Raw genomic sequence first — 13,643 nt, forward strand, 5'->3', positions numbered from 1 at the left:
CTTTGTATTATGAGCAATTCAACCAGTCTGGGCGGTCTTCAGTTCCTCAAACATGCAACACCCTCTTCTCTGGCCTCTGGGTCTTTATGCTCACCTTTACACACACACTACCACTACTGCCCAAATAAATGGCTGCTGATTCTCTCTGGAAAGCTTTTTCTTACTCCCCAAACGTGAGCGAAGTGCTCTTCTTGGTGTTCCCATCACCCTTAGAACATCCATCCCAATAGAGTAATTTCATTCTGCATTTTAATGCCACACTCACATTTTTTTTTCATCTGGAAGGACAGTAGGAGCACGAACCATGGCTGTATATCTTTTAAAGTCAACATTTATTAAACTCATACTATGAACTGGTTGTTCTTCTAACATTCTCACAACCCTATGAGATAGTTATTGTTTGTTAACCTTGTTTACAGAAAGCAAACAGAGGCACAGAGAGATTAACTACCTTACCCAATACTACTCAGCTAATAAATTGAGCTGAGAAGAGCAATTGGGCTCCTGTGCCCTCAGTGTGAACATCTATACTAAGATGTCTATGTTATCATTATATTTCCAGTGCCCAGCCCAGTGGCAGACATTTTATAGGGACTCAGAATAAATTTGTTCAATTAAAATTAAAGACAGAGGAAATTTTAATCAAGTGTTGGAGTTAAAGTAACCCAACAAGGGAGCACTGGTATCCTGCAAGAAAGGTGTTGAATTATACCCCATAAATATGTACAATTGCAGTGTGTTAAGTAAAAACAAAAGGCCTAGGAGCAACTTGGGTCTTAACTGAATAGGGGAATTGACAGGCCTTAGTAGGTCAAGATGTCTCATGAGGAAATAAGGAGGCAGCTCGTATGAACACAGCATCAGGAGCTAACTGTGCTAACCACTCTCACGGTAGTTACTCTATGAAGATATTTAGCTTCTTTTTAACCTATAAGTAAACCACCTTTGAAAATAAATGCTCTTGTTAAACTGGAACTAGAGAGTGACACAAGCAGTGAAATAGGAGGACCAGGGACGAACTTGAGTTATACTGACATTGATCATGGATGCAGAGGTAGGACATCTGCATGCTCATAAGTGAGTGACTTATCGAAAAAGGCTTTTGCCTGCCATGACATGAGGACTGTTGTGTAGAACTAGAGAAATATTTCAGTAAACAAAACACTTTATTGTTATCACAAATATGTCATGCAGACACATTCTAAATAAGTAGATGATACCCAATCCAGGGGAGAAGTTCTAGTGTTCTAAAGCACTGTGAGATGACTATAGTTAACAATAATATATCGTACAGTTTCAAATAGTTCCAAGGAAGATATTGAATGTTCTCAACACAAAGAAATGATAAATTTTTGAGATGATGGATATGCTAATTTCCCTGATCTGGTCACTATACACTATCTATATACATATAACTTTGTACTCCATAAATATGAAAAATTATTATATGTCAATTAATAAAAAGAGGTCTGATGCGATGGTTTGCACCTGTAATCCTAGCATTTTGGGAGGTCAAGGTGGGAGGATTGCTTGAGGCTAAGAGTTTAAGACCAGACTGGACAACAATGGCAAGATCCCATCTTTACAATAATTTAAAAATTAGGCAAGTGTAGTAGTGTGCCCCTGTGGCCCCAGCTATTCAAGGCTGAGGTGGGAGGATTGCTTGAGCCCAGGAGGTTGAGGCTGCAGTGAGCTGTGTTTATACCACTCTATTCCAGCCTGAATGACAGAGCAAGACCCTGCCTCAAAAAAAAAAAAAAAAAAAGAGGGAGAAAGAAAAAATAGCAAAAAATAAATAAAAATTAAAAAATTAAACAAGTAAATAATTTTTTAAAAAGTCTTCTCCTTTTGCGGATTATTCAAGCATGCGAAGGGCATGAACACATTCAGGGCAGCAGGGGCCAGTGAACAAATTTGAAGAGAGTACAGGAAAGTAGCCTATGGGAATTCTTTTGCTTTTTGCAACTGGAAAGGGATTTACTCTCAGAGATTAGATTTAATGTAATGACAAATAGTGATATCTTCTTCTTCCTCCTAATACTATTTATAATTAACTGGTGTCTTTGTGATGCTTCTTTTTAGAATGTCCATTAAATTACTGCAGAAATGGTGGGACTTGTGTAGTGGAGAAAAATGGTCCTATGTGTCGGTAATAAGCATTGTTTAATTTTTTTTTAAGATTTTTTGGAGCTGGCTTACTTATTTTTCTATAGGCTGATATAATAGAGCATCAATCAGTTTGTGGTTAGTAGGTAAAAATAGTGGGTAATGGTACTATTTACATTTATTTGTCTGAATAAGGTAAAGGAATATGTGAGTGCATTTTAGAGCAATATCTCTTTATTATGATTGGGCATGTTTTTCAACATTTTATATGTGTAATATATAATTTTAATAATACTCACTATTCCTTGCATTTATTATTTCTATCAGGTTTTTAAAAGATTTTTTTCTGATATGAATATCTTTCTATTTCAGATAAACTTTGTGTCTGTATTTTCTCTTTTCATTTCAATGTTCTTATTTCTCTTTAACAAAGGATGAAATTAATTTATAAATAAAATCATTTGCTGGTTTATGCAGTGGGTATTTATAAGTAAAGTTAAGGTGTAGATAAGAAATACATTTGCATACTCAAAGCAAGAGTAAACAAAAATAGGCGTTGTGATTTCTTTGGGGAAATATTTATATTGCATATCAAAGGTGGCTTGATTTCTTCTCTCACCCTTTGGGGAATTGTGCAAAACAGTTTCAAAAACTCCAAAGGAAATGATTAATATTTCATTATATTTGTGTTTCTGCCTTTATAATTTACCAGACCAATGGATATATCACTTTCCTTATTAGAAAACTCATTGAAGGTTGCTATTCAAGTCATTACAAAACACACAAAGGAATCTGAAAAACAATGATTAATAGTTGTTTGAGTCCTTATTTCTGTCTTAATCAACACACATAGTTTAGAAAAAGTAATTTATTCCTAAAAAAATAAAAGATTCTACCAATTAAAACAATAACAAAAATTTTATGATGGACCATATTTAGACACTGCTTTAGTTTAACATTGTTGAAATGTAATTACTAATGAGTTTCTTGGAACTGTTTTCACTTTCAATACTTTACATAATTTATTTCTCAACATGTCAACAAAATTATACTTTCCCCATATCAGTTTCCATGGAAATTAATTTATCAGAAACTATTACTTGATGGAAAGACAGGATACATAATATTAATTTCTAAAATCTCCTGAAAGAAGTTTGAATGATGCCAAAAAGTTTATTAAATATCAGCTGAGTAGATAATATTATTTAATGTCAACTGCTTACAGTAAAGAGGTTGATTTTTGTCCGCTTTAATCCTGAGAGTTAGGCCAGAAAACTCCCAGAAAGAGCAAGAAAAGAGCTTTACATTCTTGGCAACACTCTCGTGGTCTTAAATAAACTTGAAAAATTAAAATCCAGATGGTGAAGTCTTAAACTTCTCTCAAATGGGAGAACTCTAAGGTGAGGGAGATGAGACAGAGAATTGGGAGAAGAAAGGAAGTCAATGGAGAAAAATGTAGAAAGGAATTCACTGCTAAGAAAGTCAATCAAATATCCTAAAGTATTATTTTTGATAGCAAATAATACTTTACAAATAGTGAAATAACTATAATGAACATCAATGCAAACAAATGTTGGAATTAGTGCTATCTAGAATGTAGGTATGAAAAAATGACTTTTGAAACTTTCTCCATATTGTAATAGCTTAGCCATTTCATTCAAGTTTTTCTTTCTTTAAAATTATGTACTAAAAAAGTAATATATGTGGGTTGTCATGAGTCTTTTTAAAATATACAGTAGTGTATCAGGCAAAAAGTAGAACTCTTGACACTCAAATCCTACACTGTAGTAGTAAGGTTTGTATCCCTTTGGATATATTTTTCTTTACACAAGCACACATACACACACAATTTTAAATTCCTAGATCCCTTATATATTCTTTTAACATTTATTTTAGGTTCAGGGTTTATTTTAGGTTCAAAATCTCCCATGACAAGTTTACTTATGTAACAAACATACACATGTAGTTTTGTTTATCAAAAATTTATTGAGTTAAATATTTATTAAGTAAGCTCATCATGGGGGATTTTGTACAGATTATTCCATCACCCAGGTACTAAGCCTAGTACTCATTTTTTATTTTGCCTGATCCTCTCTTTTCTTCCACCCTCCATGCTTCAATAGTCCCCAGTGTCTGTTGTTTCCCTTTGTGCATCCATGTGTTCTCATCATTTAGCTCACACTTATAAATGAGAACATGTGGTGTTTGGTTTTCTGTTCCTGCATTAGTTTGCTAAAGATAATGGCCTCTGGCTCCATCCATGTTCCTGCAAAAGACATGATCTAATTCTTTTTTAAGGCTGCATAGTATTCCATGGTGTATATGTACCACATTTCCTTTATCCAGTCTACCATCGATGGGCGTTTAGATTGATTCTGCGTCGTTGCTATTGTGAATAGTGCTGCAGTGAACATACGTATGGAGGTGCCTTTATGACAGTAAAACTTATATTCCTTTGGGTATATACCCAGTAATGGGATTGCTGGGTCCAATGGTAGTTCTGTTTTTAGCTTTTGGAGGAATCACCATACTGCTTTGACAATGGTTGAAGTAATTTACACTTTCACCAACAGTATATAAGTGTTCCTTTTTCTCCACAACCTTGCTAGCATCTGATATTTTTTGACTTTTTAATAATAGCCATTTTGACTGGTGTGAGATGATATGTCACTATGGTTTTGACTTCCATTCCTCTAATGATCAGTGATGTTGGGCTTTTTTTCATATGCTTATTGGCAGCATGTGTGTCTTCTTTCAAAAAATGTCTTTTCATGTCCTTTGCTCACTTTTCAATGGGGTTGTTTGTTTTCTTCTTGTAAATTTGAAACCCCTTGTATTAAAAAGGCACTTTAACCTGGAATTTACAATAAAGTGATAATCTTTACTTTTCACCTTTTCGTCTTGGCAGTGTTTACAGTGGATTGCTCTTTCTCATTACCTGATTTCTGGGATATCACTGCCCATGCCTGTCACTCTCCTTCACCCATTCTTTTTCTTTCCTGTTGTCTAAATATTGGGACGTTAGATGATGCTTGCAGTTTCTCTTCTGTTTGTCTACACTCGCTCACTCTCTAATCTTGTCTAGCGTTGGACCTGTGAATAAAATTTGTAGACTTCGAATACAGCTTACCAGCAGACCAGACTCCGCATTCTTAGATTTAACCACCGACACGATGCCAGATCTCATTCAGATTTTATTTGGATATCTCCTAGCCATCACGAATTTCACGTGTTCTAAAAGACCGGTTGTCTGGACAGGCCCTGTTCTTCTATTTCTCCAAGCTTTGGATAAACTGATCCTTCTGTCTAGAACTTTCTGTTTGTTTAACCTATTTGCCCAGAGGATGCCTTTTCATCCTTTAGATCCAACATAGGTGATGTTTTTTTCTGGGAAGCCGATTCCAGCCCAGCCAGGGAGGGTCTCTTTTTCCTCCTTCTGGCTCCTCTCCTCTTTTGCTTCCCTTTCCACAATATTTTGTAAATGTTAGTTTTACAAAACGACCTGTTGAAAATCAGCCCTAGCTATCTAAAAAATGCATTTCCAGTAAAATTCTGTTCTTTATGATCATCAGAATTTGTTTTGCCCAACTTTTTACTAGTTTTCATTTTTAAGGATACCTCCAACAATTATGATCATTGAAAAAACATAAAATATGCTGACTTCTTACAAAGTACACATTATATAAATTAATGAAACAGGAATGAAAAATGTTTAAAACTAACACAAAAGAGGAAAGAAAGGAATAAATAATAGCACAACAGATCAGTTGCTTTTCTGAAAGAAACATCTATTGTAAAGTGTAACATTATATACTGACATCATTGCATTGCAAGTTTTTCTAGCTATTAATTCTTATTTATCTTTTGCAAGAATTTATATTTCTGATCTGATAATTTGTTCAAGATATCAAAACTAAATTACTATCTGACAAATGTGACAACTTAAAAATATCATGGTTAATAAAAAGCATTTCATCCAAATAAAGGCCAGGTTCAGTGGCTCACCCTCACCCTCATAGTCTCAGTACTTTGGGAGACTGAGGCAGGAGGATTGCTTGAGCCTGGGAGGTAGAGGCTGCAATGAGTCGTGATCATGCCAGACTGAGTGACAGAGTAAGTTCGTGTCTCAATAATAATAATAATAATAATAATAATAATATATTGTTTATATTTTGTGGCAGAAAAAAGATTAATAATATAATCAAAGACCCTAAAGTATGAAATAGATTAGGATAAAATATGTCAAGAAGAGAAATCAAAGTGTTAGTTTAAGGAGGAGAGGTACATTTAAAATTTTTTTTACTTATTTATTAACTTTTATTTTAGGTTCACAGGTACATGTGTAGGTTTGTTGTCTCAGAGGTGTGGTGTACAGATTATTTCATCACCCAGATAATAAGCACAGTACCCAATAGGTAGTAGTTTTATCCTCACCGTCCTCCCACCCTCCACTCTCAAGTAGGCCTCAGTGTTTGTTGTTCCCTTCTTTGTGTCCAAGTATATTTGATGTTTAGCTCACAATTAAAATGTCTAACCGTTAAAAACTTATAGGTATTTTGTATTGAAAGATGACGCATATTCAGTCACCATTGTAATTACATTTTCGATGTCTACATTTAAGAGAGTGATGTCAGTTTCATTTACAGTAACCTGGAAATTGTATCTTTTGCAATTGATTAATATTAACCTGAAAAACATTAATTTTGACTTAAAATTAAAGGGACTATGAAATTTTTCAAAAACTCTTTTGGAGAGTTCATGGGCAAAAATTTTGAAGACCGTGGGCCAAGAAAATAAAGATCATGTCTTCAATACATTTTCATGACCCGTCCCTAATGTATAACTGAGATTGCAAGAGTTATTTCAATATGTGCTCACAAAATAAATGATGAATGAAAGTCCTGAAATTTCAAAGAAAAGCGTCAATACATTGAAATATATTCTTGAAATGTATTGAAATATGAGAAAATGACCTCACCATAACCCAAACTACCATTCAAAAAAGAATTAGTGGGGGATTTTCTATGTATGCAGCAAGAACTATTGAGTAAGCATATGATGTGTTCATCATACTAAAAAGAAATTTCTCTCCAGTTTATAGGATAGAGCAACTACCAAAAAAAAAAAAAAAGTAATCTATTAAAGAAATTCCATTTTACTACAATGACAGAAGAGGGTGCTCTTAAATTAGAAATCTTGTAAACTATCTCAAATTTCATCAAATGAAGAGACAAATGAAATTTTCATTCATACAAGGCCTTTGTTAAAAATAAAATTCAGTTAGAACACTTCCCCTCCCCACCCAAAAAACAACAAAGAAACGTGGTGTAAAAAATAAAATACATCAAGACCTTGAACTCCAATTCCAAGTTAAATTAAATATTATTTATAAAACATATAATTGGGGATATTTGAAAACAAATACATGCAACACTTTAATTTAAAATTTTAAAGTCTAAGTGTAAAAATATGTAAAAAAAAAAAATAAATAAAAGTAAGAATCAATTGAACCCAAGGAAATAAATTGGCTGGATTAACTGAATTGCTTGAACCCAGGAAAAAATGAAATTGAAAAAGTAAAGATTAAATTATCATTTTCAAAGGATGATATATTCAAATGTAAATGTATTCAGAAATTTTTAACAAAGGTGCAAAAGTAAGGAAATGGAAATGAGATAAAATAAGGAGAAACTAGTATAACCACTAGTTTCACTGATATTTCATATTGTACTGGAGGTAGTCACCAATAAGAAAAAAAATTATTAAGAATCAGAAAAGAAGTTATCATGATGGTATACATGAAAAACCCTAGAGAATTGATAAAAGTTAATTCAAACAATAAAAACAATTTACTAAGTAGGTTTGGAGGATATAAAATTAGTATTCTTAGATTAATAGTCTACATACATAGACAAAACTATTAAAAGGAAAAAATGAAAAAACTCTATTCACATTGACAACAAAAAGAGAAAATATTAGAAATACATTTAATAAAATAAAAGCAAATCTGTATAATAAAAACAATCCAGAAGAACTTAAACAAGTGGAAAAACATTTCCTTTCCTAGATAGTTGACTCAACATCGTAAAGGTGTTACTTCTCCCTAGATAATTCTATAAGTTTAACACAATCTCAACAAAAAGACCTACAAGGTTTTCATAGGGGTAAACAATTAGATATTGCATTCGTATGGAGAAATGAGTGGAACAATAGCTAGTGAAACACTGAAAAAAAAAAAACAAACTATGAGAATCTGAGTAGCTATGAGAAGCTATGAGAATATGAGTACTACTGAGCTTTGTAGCTCAGTAGTACTGAACCTACCAATATCAATAGAATAAAGCTCTTATTATTAAACTGTATTATGCAGGCATCTGAATAGAAAATTTGACATTTCAGACTAGCAGAGTAGAAAGTTAAAAAATGTATCCAAGTACATATGAAAATTTAGTAAATGATAAAAGATGGCATCTCAAATTTCTGGACAAAGATGAACTTTTTAAAAGGGAGTATTGGGGCAACTAGTAAGTATTTGGAAAAAGATAAAATTAGAACCATACCTCACACTATATATACACAAAGATAATCTTCACTTAAATCAGAGTTCGAAGTGAAACCATATACACTAAAGAAATAAGCAGTAAATTTCTCTATATTATGAATGTAGGAAACAGCTTTTTTTCAATGACTCAAATGCAATTGCATTTGAAGACAGATAAAGTTAATTACATAAAAATTTATTTTTAACAATGTTTTTAATGACAAAAAATACCACCAAAAGCAATATCAAAAGATAAATGGCAATCTGAGAGAAAATACTTATGTTGCATGTATCAGAAAAAGGACAAATATCCCTAATACACAAAGAACTATTTTAATATACAGGGAAAGCCCGAATATCACAGAGAAGAAAGAGATAAAAAATTCATTTTAAAATATAGAGAATGATGCTGCTATTTATCAGTGTTCTCCAGAGAACCAGAACCAATAGGATATGTATAGATATATAAGCAAAGATTTATGATGAGAATTGGTTCCTGTAGTTATGGAGGCTGGGAAATCCCACAACATGCCATCTGCAAATTGAAGAACCAGGAAATACAGTGATGTAATTCAGTCCCAGTTTGAAGAACTAAGAACCAGAGAAGCCAGTGCTTTAACTCCCAGTCCAAGGCTGTAGGCCTGAGAACTGGGGATGGCTGGTGTACATCCAAACTCCCAAGACTGACAACCAAGACCTCTGATGTCTAACAGCAGCAAGATGGTTGTCCCATCTCAAGAAGGAACCACTTCCCTCTCCCTTCACCTTTTTATTCTATTTGGGCTCTCAGTAGGTTGCATGAAGCCTCCCCTCATTAGTGAAGGTGAATCTTTTTTACCCAGTCTACTGATTAAAATGCTAATCTCTTCTGGAAACATCCTCACAGACACACTCAGAAATAATATTTTACCAGCTATCTGGGCATCCCTTAGCTCAGTTAAAACATAAAATTAACCATCACAATGCATAAACATATGAAAAAAAGATTCATTTATTTAAAAAAGCAAATTAAAACAATGTTAAGATGTCATTTCTCACCTCTTGAATAAGCAACATATTCTGATAGCAAAGATATGAAGAAACACACACTTTGCTAATTGCTAATGCGAATTGGTGTAATTCTCATGGAGGTGAATTTGGTAATCTCTCACAAAACTACATATTCATTCACTTTGGGACCTAACAATTCCATTTATAGAATTTATTCTGTAGGCACCTTTCTAACACTGTGAAAATACATGTCCATAAGGCTACTCACTCTGTTGCTTTTATAATTTCAAAATATTGGAAACATCCTAAATGCCCATGGATGAATAATCTATTATATGATACACCCATACAGTGGAATGCAAGGGAACATAGAACAGTTAAGAAGCATTCCTTGGGCCAGGTATAGAAAAGTTATTTTCTGGGGAAAGCTAAAGGAAAATGAAAAAATATATAGTTATCACTGAAACTGTTCTGTGGCTTTCTTTCATTTGACTCAAATTTTAAAATAACCTAAAAAGTGTGTTATTATTGATAATTACATGTCATGTGTTTGACATGCCTATGGTCATGACATAAACCTGTGGAGCAGATAATAGTATGTGTAATTTAGCAGTTAAGATGAGGAGCATTTAGGCCGGGCATGGTGGCTCACACCTATAATCCCAGCACTTTGGGAGGTCAGGGCAGGTGGATCACTTGAGATCAGGAGTTCAAGACCAGCCTGGCCAACATAGTGAAACCCCATCTCTACTAAAAATACAAAAATTAGCCGGGGGTGATGGCGCATGCCTGTAATTTTAGCTGCCCTGGAGGCTAAGGCAGGAGAATCACCTGAACCTGGGAGGTGGAGGTTGAAGTGAGCTGAGATCGCATCACTGCACTCCACACTCCAGCCTGGGTGACGGAGGGAGACTATCTCAAAAAAGGAAAAAAAAAAAAAAAAAAAAGATCGGGAACATTTAGATGAGGCTGAGCACAGTGGCTCACACTTGTAATCCTAGCATTTCAGAGGCAGAAGTGGGAGGATTGCTTGAGCCCAGGCTGTAGTGAGCTATGATCGCAATACTGCACTTTAGCTTGTGTGACTGAACGAGAGCCTATTTTAAAAAGAGAGAGAGAGAGAGAGAGACATGAGACATGGTGAAATTAAGTACTTTTCCCGGAGACAAAAAATAAAACAGAGCTAGAGTCCAGATTCAAACCTAGTTCTTTGGCCACGATCTATGCTCAACCCTTGTGGATGTTGCCTCTTTGGAGATCTGACTAGACGGCTTATGATTCTAGAGTTCCATGATACTATGAGGACAAATTTGAATAAAATGCCTTAAAGGAAATCTAAAACTTAACTTTATTTGCATTTGGCTGTTTCCTTTTTTTTAACACACTGTGCAGTTTTGTTGCTATGAAAATTCTTATGGTTGCTTTTGCCTATTTTACGCTTTCCCACCTTGACTAACTGAAAAATTCCAGATTCATCCTTTACTTCCCAGTTAATGTGGAATATCCTCTCTAGAACATTCCCTGAACCCATAAGCATACAGATCATATCCTGTGTGCAGTGCAGTGTACAAAAAAGGAAAGAGATATGATTCTAAAAACAGGCAGACCCGGGTTTGGATATGAACTCCACTGCTAACTAACTCCATGACTTAAAAAAATGACCTAAGCTCTCTCTAAGGCCGAAGATGAAAATGTACATTTGCTTAAAACTCACCTTCTCTGCCATGATGAAGCTGTGAATTAAAAGGGGGTACTGCACTTGCTGAAATATATCATTAATAGTTGTTTTCTTTACTGAAGAATGTTTTTTAAAAATTGTGTATCTAAGTGGGAGTCACTAGTAATCTGTTTGCCAGTTGCATATTTAACATCAGCTAAATCATCTCCGTAGCAACCAGCAATCATTCTTTACTAGGTGGAATACAGAACAAATTATCAAAATTTAAGACCATGACCTCTGCTGTTATTTTTTTCAAATATAACATAGTACTCAAGTGCTAAGGACTAACAAAAATCCTCATAATAACACTGGACTGTTTTGCAAAGAAAAATCATTCCGAAGTTTCAAAAAGTCAATTTAAAGTGGAGAATATTTAGATATCTTTTAGGTAATAAGCTTAAGAGACCATGCAGGGTGGTGCATTATTTTCAAATCTAACTTATGGAAAAGACAATTTTGTAGAGAAACAGAAATTACTAAAATTGGCCCAAGAATAGGCATAAAAGTTGAAATACATTGGTGGACATAGGAGAAATCTAAAAGTCAAAACTGTAGTCTCTCCCTTCAAAAAATTTCAACGTTTTTTCTGTCAAAAAACTGAAGGCATTTTCCCTTAAAACCAAGATTTTTTTTTTTTTTTTTTTAAGTCAGGGAGGTCTGCCAGGCCTTGGATTACTATTTGCTCACGGGGTTTTAGCCAAAGGTACAAGCCAAATAAGTAGAAGCTAAACATATTGAAAAAGAAGAAACAAATATTTTTGCAGATATTGACAGCCTAGGAAATCCACGCAAATGTACTGCAATACTATTAGATTGAAAACAGGGTTCAGCGAGATAGATGGACATAAGATAAATATAAAAGACTAGATGAATTTCCTTTTCACCAGTAGTAACAATAATTAAACTAGATAATTGGAAAAGGGCTCCATTCTGAAACAGCAGCAATTATTATAATATATAGAGGCCTATACTGAACAGTACATGCACATCACCCACATAAAGAGTGCTGAAAAGCACAAATGAAGGACCCTCACAGAAGACCTAAATAAATGGATAGAAAAAAAAAAATGAACAAACCACTTTCTAGAGTTAGTGATTTTCAATATTGCACAAATGACCATTAGCCAATTAATTACATTGGCTAATTAAATCTAGTTAATAATTTAGATTTTTGTTTGATTTTGAAATAGGCAGATGGATTTTAATGTTCACTTGGAAAAATAAATAAAACTTAAAGCCAAAATTATGAAATGGTATTTACAATACTTGACAATACAGCTTGCTATAAAGTCATTGTAATAAATATTATGAAGCTGGAACAGGAACAGACAAATAGACACTTGGAAAAGAATAAAAAGTCTACAAATAGCTTAACGTGGTTACCTAAAATTAGTATAAAATAGGTGGCTTTCAAGTTAATGAGAATGGATGAGTTGGGATATGTAATAATTGATATTAAGATAATGGGTTAGCCATTAATTTAAAATGTAAATTATTATTGACATAACACACAGGAATTAACTTCAGAATTATTAAAAATATATATAGGGGAAAAGTATAAAATTTCTTTGGGAAAATAGCATACAAGAATAGTTTAAAATCTTGAAGTATGAAGGTCTTTTCTAAGCTTAGTAAGCAGCCGTAAAATAAAAGATAAACAGATTCGAAAACTTGATCACATGGATGATTCTTAAAAGTATTCAGTGTGGTAAAAGACACCATAAACAAAGTTAAGAAAAAAACAACAAACAAACAAAAAAGCAACAAAAAAACAATAACAGGGCCACGTGCGGTGGCTCACACCTGTAATCCCAGCACTTTGGGAGGCCAGGTAGAGTGGATTACCTGAGGTCAGGAGTGCAAGACTAGCCTGGCCGACATGATGAAACCCCATCTCTTCTAAAAATATAAAAATACAATTACAAAAAAATACAAAAAATTAACCAGGCGTGGTGGCAGGTTCCTGTAATCCCAGCTACACGGGAAGCTGGGGTAGGAGAATCACTTGAACACGGTGGGCAGAGGTTTCGCAGTGAGCCAATATTCCACCACTGCACTCCAGCCTGGGCGACAGAGCAAGACTGTCTCAAAAAAAAAAAAAAAAAAAAAAAAAAAAAAAAAAAGGAAAAAAGAAAGAAAAAACAATAATAGGCCAGGCCAGGAGGAAAATATACAGGATACACAACAGCTAGGGATTAGTCATAATATATACTCAAACAATAAAAATTATGTAACAGATAAACTAGACACACATTATTTACAGAAAAAGGAAAATAAATGGTCAAC

The 13,643-nt window shown here is 33.9% G+C and overlaps 1 protein-coding gene across 1 annotated transcript in view; it reads left to right on the forward strand.

The window, feature by feature from the left end:
- MALRD1 (MAM and LDL receptor class A domain containing 1) overlaps positions 1–13,643 on the forward strand; it is a 631,174-nt gene that overhangs the window by 513,603 nt on the left and 103,928 nt on the right. The window contains 1 exon segment of the mRNA XM_063780496.1: positions 2,083–2,149. Within this exon segment, the coding sequence (XP_063636566.1) occupies positions 2,083–2,149 (67 nt within the window).

Source organism: Pan troglodytes, chromosome 8, assembly GCF_028858775.2.
Source record: "Pan troglodytes isolate AG18354 chromosome 8, NHGRI_mPanTro3-v2.0_pri, whole genome shotgun sequence".
Lineage (NCBI taxonomy): Eukaryota > Metazoa > Chordata > Mammalia > Primates > Hominidae > Pan > Pan troglodytes.